Raw genomic sequence first — 12,624 nt, 5'->3', positions numbered from 1 at the left:
GAGAGAGAGAGAGAGAGAGAGAGCGTGACAGTGCGAGAGAGAAGGAATAGCATTGAAAAATACATGTTGTCTTTGATTTGCTTTATTGGTTACAACAGGATTCGCAATTTTGTACACCAAAGTACAACAAGTTACAAGAACATACTAATTTATCTGGTAAAGATCCAGTTTTTGGAAGGGCTGTGCAATACATTTATATAAACACAGGGGGCAGTAACGAGCCACAAACTCACACAGCAGCATCACATGTTTACAGAAGACAGATTCTCCAGGCCCACCCAAACATACTGAAACTTGCACGTATTGAGTTTAAATGCTGTGCCTAGGGATTTTGCACCATTTCTTTTCATTAAAGAAAAACTAAATTGTCACATAACCAGAAACACTGTCGGCACCTTTGTGAGTCCTAACCTTGTTGTTGTTATTCGTTTTGCTGGCATTATTTAATTCCACCTGTGGGTTAAAGCTGTATATGCCATTCATTCTTTATCACAGCTGTTACTTTTGATACGCTGTGTGTTTAGAACCAGGTAGCAACACTCGCCAGCAATCTTGAGAGCCAAGTACCCCAGCCATAGCGCCCCCCCTTTAAATAACCCTGCCTGGCTGCTCTACGGCCAGTGCTCTGTATTCCAGTACCTGCATGGGCTGGCAGACGACGCTGAGTGCGGGGGGCTCTCCTGGACCGTGCTCCTCATGCAGCCTGCCATCAAGGACTCCGTCGCACCCCCGCGACCCCATCGGGGAGGCTGCGTTCTGGAAGGAGTGGGACCTGGACAGAGGCAGGGAGAGGGGCGGTCAGTGTTAGCCTACACCTAGTGGCTCTCCCAGTAACATTCTGATCATTTGATCATTTCTTCCCTACGCAGCATCAATTCATTTTTTATATGAGTGCTATCTTTAACAATATCGTGTCTTCATGCCAAACAAAAAGCTGAAACTGTTTAAAAAAAAAAGCATGCAGGAAAATTAACTAAATTGTCCAAGTAAGGTTAAATAAATAAGAATAGACCTGCTTATTTCTTCAAATATACCCTGGAGTAGTTACATTAATACATGTGGCCAGTCACCCCGAGGATGAACGATGCCTCGCCGATGTTAGGCAAAATCTGAAACTCAGCACAGCACTTGCAGGCTATATTCCCAATTTAAAGACCCCTCAGGTTGGTTCAAGCTGCTCCAAAGCCAATGAAGGCCCTTACCCATGGAAGACCCAGGTGTCACACTCATCGGCCCTCATGATGTAGTTCTCAGGCAGCAGCCCGGAGCAGCCTGTGGTCAGGGACGTGCCGTAGATCCAGCCCTCGCTTGTGCTGGTCTGCTCCACCACACACATGAAGATGAAGTCTCCCGGGACCAGCTCCAGCTCATCGTCATTCTGAGGGGCGTACGGGTACATCACCCGCAGGGTCTGGAGCAGGGGGGTGGGGTGGGGGCACAGTCTCAGAGTTAGAGAACAGGACTGATCAAAACTAGCTGCAGAGCTGCAAATCTAATGCATAACAACTCATTAGTGTTTTGATGAACAGGGCCAGATGTTTCAATGACACAAAACTAACAATAAAACAGCAAGTTAATTTATAGAAGCGCTAAGCGAGGTTTTAGAATGTGTTTTCTAACCTCTTGTTGGTGGCGTAAACATTATCACTGGTCCCCAGTTTGAATTCAAGAAGTATTTTAAAAACGACACTGTTGACAAACTGCTGCATCCTGCTACCTTTAATTGGTTGGTCACAAGGCCATACTGCAGCTCACATGAAATCACAGGGTACTGGGAAGCAGCAGCAACTGGCACGACACTGCCTGGAGGTCAGTGGACAGTTCTCTGCCTCGTCTACGCTGAGCTCAAACGTGTCACCTCGTGATTGGCGAAGCGAATGTCCCTGGAGAACAGCACTGCCACCCAGTCGCAGCCCAGGTTGATGTCAATGCCTTTGGCCAGCTTCTCCAGGGCAGCCAGGTGGTTAGCTTGGAACTGATAGGCCAGGGTGACGTGCAGCTGCTTCTTGTGGGGCTCCACGCGCACGTCTGTAGAGGAGGGAACCCAGGTCAGCAACAGCAAGCACAGACTTAACTGGGTACAAGGGTGCCTTTACCATTCTCATTCTCCCATCTTCCCTTCTGCGGAGTTCCGACTAGCTCCCGCTGGCTATCATGTGATGCTGTTATTTATTCCCTATCCATACAACGTCGGTTCATCACATTTTGAAAACGTGATTGTGAATTAAGTGCATGACTGCTGTGGTTTCAAAGCGTGTTGAGTGCACATTCATTCAGGGAATGGATTGGGCATTACCCAAGTCTTTACAGCAAAAATTATTAACTTTTAGTGCTATATTTAGAAATGCAAAATTCAATTTAATGACAAACGTTTCAGCAACTAGAAATCTTTCTGAACCCCAGTCGCTGAAGACATTGAGAAAGCCGTCTAGTCGAAACGGTTGTAATTGAATTTACAGGGTAACTTTTAGTATTTCAATAAAAACGGATAAACCAAAATGTACAGACCCTAGAACTGTGAACCACCCCCTCTCCTTCCTGATCCGAAGCCCCTGGCACCTCACCTGCTTTGCTGGCTGCCTCCGTGGCGAAGTCGGCTGCGAACGTCTTCAGTGCCTCTGCGCACTGCTCCTCCACGAAGAGGCCGATAAAGTTGGAGGATGTGTAGAGCTCCAGCGGCAGGGGGATGGGGAAGCGACTCCTCCACTGGGTAACCGTGGCGAGCAAGGCCTCACACAGAGCCTCCACTTTGCTGTCAGCACACTGCGGAGAAGAAGAAGAAAAACCAGTCAGCCCGAGTGCGGACTACTGCTGCACGGCTTACCCGATATAAAACCACGAACCGGGAAAAGAGATTATAGCCGTAGCATACGTCATTTTTAAAGGAAACCTTTCAGTATTCATTGATATTACATTCAATTGTGCTTGTGCGTTAATTTAGGTAATGGTTAAGGTATTATGCAACTCTTTATAGAGGAAACAGCATCATCAAAGCACCTTTGTCATTCAAAAACACTAAGGAAGTATTTCGTTGACATTATGCAATACATGAGAATTGCTATTACGTTTAATTGTGCTCGCACATTCATTTAGGTGATCAGTAACCACTTCAGTGATCTTAAGCAGCAAATTAAAATACAGAAATGAGTAAATAAGAAAGACAAACCTGTATCACACTAATAAGAAAGTAAGAACATGTCTAGGCTACATCTGCAACATTAATAGAAAGACAAGGTGTAACACTTCTTTAAAAAGGCTCCTTCAGCTCACCATGAAGAACTGGCAGAGAGTGATATGAGGAAAGATGTTGTGCGCCTTGTTCTTGCCGCAGGACATGCGCGACTGCTGCCAGAACTCAGAGAGCTTGTGAGCGAGCGGGCCGCTGGGACGCAGATACAAAACATACTCCCTGGGGAGGGGGTCGTCCAGGAAGGGGTCATCGATGTGAGAGAAGAGCCTGCAATGACAGCACACACGCACACACAAGGGGGTCAGCTCCCACAGTGCATAAGGGGACGGCCATGTGACAGGGGGTCCTGGGAAACAATAAAAGAACCGCTGCTTCATTTAATCAGCTGCATAGTGTGGTACAGATAGTCAACGGGGAGTGGTGACCCAAGCTAACACTCTAATCGGCATGATGTTTGATACTGCCCAGGATTCCTCACTTAATGGACACCCTGTATATTATAATAATAATAATAATAATAAAAACAATAATAATAATAATAATGCATGGTAGATATATTAAAAACTTTGTGAGAAGGTGCCTTATAGATTATAGAAACACTAAAAGAAACTTAATGACAAATGTTTTTGAAAAAAGGCTTGCTGTCGAATTGTCGTTTCTTTCAGTGTTTCTAAATTCAGTTTTATTGAGTATTTAATCGTTCTGGGTGGCATGTTAGCTACATACACTCTCTACCCCCTACCACTAAACCCCATCTACATTTACCTAACCTTTAACTTCTTACCTCTTCAATATCCTCTCTACTGGGGTTTCTGCAGAGTTCATTATTTGACATGCTTAGGGGAAGTAAGGAGGGGAAGCATATAAGCGCTGCACACTGCAGCCTGTGCCACATGGATATGCTTCCCCGCAGTGAGGCTTGAGGAGACGCAGTTTCTCACGGGATGGTAAGCATGGTAAATAAAGGCGAGAGGGTAACCACAGAGGGTTATACCAGCGTAACAGGACACACGTTAAGTAAATGTAGACGGTTTACTATGAAAAGCATCCCTTTGAGTTCATACCAACCAATCACAAGCTGCCTGTACGCTCCTTCCTCCAGTAGACACAAGAGCTTTCTGCCTGCAGGGGAACAGAGAGGAAAGACAGGGCCTGTCAGTGGATTTGCATCCTGCTTTACATAAACAAAGCTAAAATCAATGGTGGTTTGTGAAAGCATTTCATACTGTGCCAAATGTATCGAATCCCAACCCCCCTGGACAACAACTTCATTCGAAGAGGATCTACCAATAGCGGGTAACAAAAAACTAAAATAATCCAATACAATGACTGCGTTCTTTATTTGAACCCTAATATTCTGTTTCAGTAATGAAAACACCAGTAAGGTGTAATTTACTGCTTGGCCCTGTTGCCAGTAAGTTGTACTTCATTACGTAGATCACATTATTTGGGATATCTACAATCAGGTAGGACTACTAAAGCAGTATTATAAAATATAGATTTTATTTTTTTTGGAAGATGACTAAACTTCTGGGATATAAAAAGGCTACATTTTTACTGTTTATTATGTAACTTGTACCTGATCACTGCTTCTTAACCCCTTCAGGGAAGTTGTAGGTAAAAATCTGCAGTGAGTCTTTGAGACGCTTCCTTGTGAAACTATAATCATAAGTGCAGTCTTGGATGTGGAGCACCTGCCAACAGAGCACCTACTGTCAGCCCCCTAGATCAAGCTCAGGGCTGTCCAATGGCTGGCACTTGCACCAGGGGCAGATCACTTTTTGACAAAAGAAACAAGTGCAAAAATGTGCTTGTACAGCACACACTATTTAGTTGTGGTTATACTCTGCATACACTTTCACTTTGTGTGATGTTTGTTCAGAATAAAAGTGCATTCTCAAAATAATACTCTCATGTATGCCTGAGCCACTCTGCCTACCCAAAAGAGCAAAAGAGTTACCCTAGCAACGGCCGGCACTGAGCACGCCTTCTGATTGGCTGATAATTATGATAAGCCTCTTGATAATTGGTCCCACAATTTCACAATCACGGGGGCAGAGAAATTAAGCTTCAGTGATGTGGAAAGCAAATCAGAAGTAAGTTTGACAAGTTCTCCAGGATCAGCACTGTTAACCATTCACTATTTACAGTTCATGAAGGTCTCTAAAGCCTGAAGCCATTTTCTTTTGACAGAAATAAAATAAATAAAACAAAAGCATTGCAGTTATGCATCTAGAGTTCAAAATATGTACTGTACGGTAGTAATAAAACACAGTTCTACAATTAGACAGCTCTCATGTGCTATGAAGAATTAGGAAACCACAGCTTACATTTTCAAATAACCTTGTTGGAATAAATGTCCATGCAGCATTGCTCCAATAATCAGTTTTCATTTCCCTGTAAATCTGCCTTGCACCAGCTTTGCGTTAGTCTGGAGAATCCCATGTGCCGGCACTGACAAGCCTTCCTCAGTCCGTTCAAACCATGTGTGAACGGGACAACCTTTCAACTCTGGCGGGCCACCTACTCTCGCAGTCTAAGCGTACTCTTTGAGGGAAGATGGGGGTGGAATGTGCAGCGGATAAAGGTTCATCTGCTTACAATTCGATTCCAGGTTTACAAGAGCTGTAAAGGGAAGCACTCACGGCACCCGCCAGTAGCCAATGCTGGTGCCCCTTACCTTTTGAGGCACATTAAGCTCAAGTTTCATCCTGGTATTGATTAGTAACGCACTGCAAGGAGTAGCTTGCCTGAGTTTAGCTGACCGTGAATAAGCCATTAGCACTGATCTCGGCGAGGAGGAACGATTGGGTTTCCAGTTCCAGCGGACGACCCTCGCAGTAGCAGGGCCAGACAGACTATTGAAGATTGCAATCAAATGCAGTGTTAGTGGCCTCCTGCTTGAAAAGAGCTTCTGTGGGATTGAACTCAGAGCCAAGGGCATGTCTGGTGTCTTATGACTTCACTTGAAGGACTGGCTGGCATTATGCAATGACAGGATATGAAGGTGTTCCACAGTAAGTCTGCTCTCAAGGCCGTTCGTAACATTGTTGGTTCATTGGAATCAACTTGGTTTTGCAAAAGCTTGGTGGGTAGATATGTAACGTTCTGCAATATTCGACCAGTAAGACGATTAGAGAGGTCAGATTTTTACTCCCCTTTAAATTACAACCTCAAAATGAGGTATTTTAAGAAATGTAGGCAAGTCATAGTTGGTCACAAGCATTGACCCCATTCCCAGCTGTTTCTGTCATTTACTTTCTTGTCTTTGCTGAGAAGATTACGGACTAATCCAACAGGAATATGCTGGATAATCCAGGATTATGGGTTAAGGCACCACAGCAAGACAAACACAGCCTTCTGTCAATGATCAGCTCCCTCCTTGCCATCTGGAAGTGTTATTTTTAAGTATTTCCCCTTTCTTCCCTACCAGGATAACAGCCCCAGATTTGACAGACGTGTCCCACAATGCTCAGCGCACCCCTCGGCCCGCGTTACCGATGAGGCAGGACGAGCAGCTGGATCGAGAGCTGCTCCTTGCACAGGGAGCAATCTCCTTGCACAGGGAGCGTGTCCTCCGAGCTCCAGCACTGGCTTGTAATACCCATTAATCACTTTCCACATCGCCTGGGCAGCCCCTGCAGCCCATTACCACTGAACTGACAGGGTTCACAGGGAGCTGGCAGCACACTCACTGGGAATGGCAATCATTGTGAGGCAGGCTCCACAGAGCTGGCAGAATGGGAGGGATCAGACAATGCTGTCAAGAACCAAGCAGCTCTACCTTGACTTTCAATGCAGTTATAGCAAGCTGGTTGGTTTGTAAGGACCTCATTTTAATATCTGGGACCAAACAAAGAATTTATATATATATGCTATTATAGTTTATAACATGCTCTATAATACCTTAACAGTCACTATATATGAGGCACATTGCGCTGTAAATTTAGTTCTATAAGAAATTGTGGGACAGCTGAACACAGTTCAGTTCCTTGATTTTTTTACTTTTTTATTACTGGCTTCACATTTACACGGGAGAAGTCACCTGACTGCAGTGTTACTGATGTGCAGGTATTTGATGGAAATAGTTTAGGGAGAGCAGCTGCTGTGTGGAAATGCCATCCGGGGAGAGTGTTGCAGGGGGGACGAGTTACAGGGTTACACTCAGGTGTACCAGCAGCACTTTGTGTTTGAGAGCTCTGTTGAGGCCACTTTAGACTTTTTTAGAAAATACAAAGAGACAGTAAACAAGATGAACACAAGTCAATATAAAAAACAGTCTTATTTCAGATCTACATGCCACATTTAAGATTTTCCGATTTGTTGTAAAATTTGTAATTTTTCCTTTCAGACACAAAATAATACAGAAGCCGATTTGGAATAAAAATCTTTGAAAATAGCCCAATTAAATTTATACTGTGACTCGGCTGGGGAAAATGGCTCATGCCAGTGACGGAGTTGTTGTAATTTTCCCATGATTACAACACAAGACGTACTAGAATGGTCATGAGAGCGACTTAACCAATGGGTGCAGGAGAAAGCTGTATGTGGCTTTCTGCCCGTTAAGGTTTCTGTACGCCTTCAAGGCGTTTCTAAACCTCTCACAAAAAGCAATAACAACACATCAATCACAACTCCGCCCACATAACAGCACTCAAAAGGCCAAGAAGTCAAAACAACTTACAGCTAGTCTTATTTTGAAGAAGGTGCAAAGGCAATTTTTCAAATCATTTTCGAACGAAAAATATTTTTGTTATTCAAAGTCACGATGAACCTTTTTGATCATGTTTTTAATCAAGACATTACATACGTATTGGAAAGCCATGCCAATGTCTACACTGGTAAACATGCTCCACAGCACAGAGAGGAGTGGTCTGTTGCTTGTTTTAACAGCTGATAAGGAGTTCTCTCTTGAAACCCTGAAATACCACTCGCTGTGCGCTTTGTTGAGCTGTGTGCTGTCCATCTGTTTTAAACCGATATGCTTTTGGTCTGGTTTTGGGTTTCCTGCCTGCGAAGCATTTAGTGGTGAAAGGGGTTGGTTGTCAGCCAATTGTGGTTTCATCTCACTGATATGAATTATTTCTGTATTCTCCAAAGATGGTTTCGTACCTTCATAACACATCCCTCCTGTATTGCTGTTCTTAACAATGGTAACGTTTGTTATAAAACAAATTCCCACCTTTTTTTTTTCTTTTTTTTTTTAATAAGAGAATAAATGGAGCGGCCTCTGCAGCTTTTTGTGAAAAGTAAAAAACTTGTCAAACTTCACATCCCTAATTATTAGCATTCAGACGACTGTTTCTGAATATCACAGTTGCTGATAAAAATGACCCCCTCCAGGTCTTGCTACGCACTGTGGAAAGCTGCCGAGGACTTGCAGATGTGCCGAGCTTCTGCAGAACATTAATACTGACCTACTTTTGAGTGAGGCTTTGTACTTCTGTACTGCCTAATTAACAGCCTTTAAGAAATGCGGTTTAGGGCTGGTGACGAAGAAAATGATCTAATTGCTGTTCTCCCAGATGGGCTCTAATGAGTACGGTTCAGAGCCAAGGAATTTCATAAGTGAGGGAAACAGGCTCTCGCGCTGCTAACACAGCCCGCATGCACTAAAGAAAGTGAGAAAGAGTTTACTCCAAAGCAGTGGTGCTTTCATAACTACACAAATCCAGCTCATTTACAATGGAGAATGGAATGGCTTTATCAACTTGTAGCACTGAAACAGACCACTAGGGGGTGCTGAGGGCACTTCGTCACTGCATTAGTAGAAATGTATAATGATGGTCAAATATCCTATGTATGGCAAACGATTGCAAAATATGCTAGAGGCATTGTGTAACCATGGGATGACTTCCAAATTTCTATGCAGATGTACTATGGTAAACATGTACAATGGAGTGCCTCTACTGGGAAGTTTATAGGGGATCTCTAGCTCAGATATTGAACCCAGTGTCGTTAGATGAAAGAGATAACTTTAAAAAGAAAACAGCCAGAAAGCTGGTACTTCTTAACATGGGCTTACAACACCAACAAGCCCCTTTAAAAACAAGTTGTGCACAACACTGTGAAAGCACTGGCTGATAATGTGTTGAAACCCCAGCCCTACACCCAACGCAGGCTAGCTGCACAAACAACCCCACAGGCATCACTTTGCCTGGCAATTCTGTACAAAAGTACTCCATTGTTAGGAGTGCTACCTCCAGTGGAAAAAGGCACATGAAGTAATTTCCGTCCTGCCTGAAAACTACCTAGAATATCCATCCACAAGAGAAGCCCTGGCATTTTACCACAATGCTCTCATTGTGTGAGCACTGAGAGGATCAACTCTCCTGTACTATACAATGCAACTGGAATCAGATCATCAAACCACCCGAAGCACATTGCAACACTGCCGTGCAACAGGATCTCATTTTAGACGATGGATTATTTATTTCCTAAATGCTTAAACTTTAACATTGAGCTCTTGAAACAGTTTGATCATACTGGGGATGTTTGTAAGCAGAAGAGCCTTCCATCACCATATTAGGAATTACTGCCACATTATTGTTGTGCATAGGTGTACATCATTGAGTGAAATGCACTGTAAATAATGATTGACTATGAAATAAACACTAAGGCTAACCCCTCTGTTTACGGACAGACAGACAAATCACTTCCATACTGTATACAGTACAGATTAGGAAATATTTCATATTAACAAGTTTCATCACAATTAGACAAGTGGTGATGTATGCATAACACTTAAACTACACAGAGAAAGACAGCTGGACATACCCAGAGATTACATTTGACACCCCAGACAGATCCAGGACCAATCGCTTGCACAGAGGAAACAATAATGTGATGCACTGTGTTCATGCACGTTACAATACACCTGTGCCTTTTTTCAAAGCACTTTAACCTTGAAACAGTTATCCACAGTGGTGGAAAAAAGTGTAATTCTAGCCGCCCACACTGCTGTTACTACACTTTCTCCCTCACAGCTCTGAGCGTCTGTCTGTGCGAGAGGAAGCAGCCTGCCTTCTCAGCGTGAGAGTTTGGCTGTTGTATTTCTGCTTGGTGGTATTGTGTAGTAATGCCCTATACAGACAGACTCTGACAAGCACAGAATATAAACCTGGAAGAACTACAGCAATTAAAAGCAGCTCTTGTTTTTTTTTTCAAATCATGTTTAGAAAAACGTGAATCAGGTTCTTCTTTTAGATTTGAAATAACGATTGTAATGTAACCTGCTTCCGCTGTATAGAAGTTGATACATCAGGCTGTCCTGTAAATATGTTGGCATATCAATAAATACACCCTGTGTTAATGAAGCAGTATGACCAAGGAAAAAGGTTTTAACCCTTGAAGCTAAATGTCTGTCTGCATTCTTTGAAAGACAGCACTCAGAGGGCGGACATTTGAACAGATATTTTCTTTCATTAAAACATCAAATGGATGCTACAAAAAAGCATATTTCTGAGCAGATTGATTTGGAACAGAACATTATTTAAAAAGATACATTTCTTGGTCCTTTACTGACAATCAGACACCCACTACTGACCAGTCAGGGTGAAAGGAACCAGCTGGTTCCATGTTCTAATTGTCATTTGAATTGGAGTGCAAATCAAAATATGCTTCATATAAGAAAAAGGAACATCTAGGAGATCACCAGGTAAGAAATAATTTGGTGAGCTCTTATGTGCTTTTAAAAGGCATCCAAAGCATTCAGCAGTGCCATATCTATTGAAACAAGTCTTTTGCAGCACTGCCCTTTCAGCGTTCAAAGCATCCCTCTGGTTAGCAATGCCCTCTTCTGAAATAAAGACATCTAATCTGGGCTACGGTCTTGTTACACAAGCCAGCAGTTCTGGTTTCCAACAGGCATTGCACAGAGAGGATGTCTGTAAACAGAAGGGTGGTTCTGGAGCCCAGCTCTCTGGCTATGCTTGGAGTGCGTTTTCACTCACTTGTCTCCAGTCTCAGTTACCACCGGATGGAAGTCTGGCAAGCTATTCTAAACTACGCGGTTTGTTTTATATGTTGTGATCGACACACTGTGCTACATGCTGCAGGAGCCCAGCACTACCCCATTCTCTCACAGTGTAGTTTATTCAGCTGTTTAAAAAGGGGTGGCTCTTAATAATGCCACGGTTTGTATCATTAAACCAACATTTCGAACAGTGTGTGTAAATACATATACATTAAGAAAAATGTTTACAGATCCTTTTATTGAAACATACAGCATCGCGTTTACTGCAGCTGTCAAAATAAAGTATGTTTGCCCAATTCCCCAACAACACCCAAAAGAATCAGTGGGTGTCCTCCGATCCCACCACCAAACCAATTGCCTCTTTGCACCTAGAAACTCGAGAGCAGGTGTAGGTTTTGCCTCCCTAACCTACAGCAGCAGCACCAGAGCCAATGCAACATTGCCAGTGGAATCCCCAAGGAATCCCGGCGACTTGGCACAGCCAGGACTCAAACCTGCACCCCCTTGAGTGTATGACACCCCACACACCACGCGAGCCACTTGGGGACCCCCATGTATTCTGCGTGATGTCTGTGTACACGTGCTGTTGATCTACACGGTCTCATTTTGATCACACCTGCATTGTCTGGTCTGGATGTACTGTGCTGTGAGCAGATGTCATCCTGTGCAAAACAACACATTTTACAGTAATTTCAGAGCCCCATTCTCATTGTTGTGATTCATAAGAAGCTGTTTACCAGGCTTACTCAATTATCAATATTTATGCATATTGCGGACAGCATACGTGCACGACAGCTCCCCCGCCCCGCCCCATCCCGACAAACTCTAAGTATTTGTAACCTGACGGGTGCTGTGTGATTAGGAAGACCCTCTGTGTGTGCGTGCACTGCTCTGGGGTCTTTCCCAACCCTCTAAAGAGGTCTGCAGTGTTCAATGAACAGCACACACAATTATCAGGCGAGTGTGAAATTCAGCATTTCTGTAAAAAGACTCTTGCTGTTATAACTACTTCCACACCAATGGGTTTATTTTAGATTGTAGCCCTGTAGTTTCATACTATTTCTGTCATGTTTCCTTCCACAAATAAATAGGTCGTATCCCACCCTTGACTGAACACTAAATTAAGAGACAGTTTCTCTTTTCAAACATCGAACAAACGTCTGTGTGTGTGGTTTTAAAAAAAAAAAAAATACGTATTTCCTTCCGGTTATGACAAAAAAAAGCAGACAAAGAGACAATAATTTCAGGGGAGATAAAACATCAAACAAACCAACCCAAAGGTTTCCTTGGTAAGGAGTAATTGTTTCCTGTTACGTTTGTACGTATTCTTTTCAAACTGTCGTTAGGAGTCAGTCGATATAAATTCATGACAATAGGCCTTCACGGTGTTGAAACCAGAAAAAAACTGAACTGCTCAATTACACTAGCTTCATCCACAACTGTCAAACAGCCAGCAGAG

General features: G+C 43.3%; 1 protein-coding gene across 1 annotated transcript in view; it reads right to left on the bottom strand.

The window, feature by feature from the left end:
* Nucleotides 1-573: 573 nt before the first annotated feature.
* LOC121309402 (ubiquitin-associated and SH3 domain-containing protein B-like) overlaps nucleotides 574-12,624 on the bottom strand; it is a 33,701-nt gene continuing 21,650 nt past the window's right edge. Inside the window, exons 2-7 of the mRNA XM_041242307.1 lie at nucleotides 4,259-4,312; nucleotides 3,271-3,457; nucleotides 2,565-2,763; nucleotides 1,859-2,028; nucleotides 1,203-1,411; nucleotides 574-772 (exon numbers count right to left, since the gene is read on the bottom strand). Coding sequence (XP_041098241.1) covers nucleotides 589-772; nucleotides 1,203-1,411; nucleotides 1,859-2,028; nucleotides 2,565-2,763; nucleotides 3,271-3,457; nucleotides 4,259-4,312 — 1,003 coding nt within the window. The 3' untranslated portion in view covers nucleotides 574-588. The remainder of the gene's footprint in view (nucleotides 773-1,202; nucleotides 1,412-1,858; nucleotides 2,029-2,564; nucleotides 2,764-3,270; nucleotides 3,458-4,258; nucleotides 4,313-12,624) is intronic.

Source organism: Polyodon spathula, unplaced genomic scaffold (assembly GCF_017654505.1).
Source record: "Polyodon spathula isolate WHYD16114869_AA unplaced genomic scaffold, ASM1765450v1 scaffolds_1265, whole genome shotgun sequence".
NCBI lineage: Eukaryota > Metazoa > Chordata > Actinopteri > Acipenseriformes > Polyodontidae > Polyodon > Polyodon spathula.
Note: the sequence above shows the minus strand (reverse complement) of the source record. Positions and strands in the feature narration are given on the sequence as shown.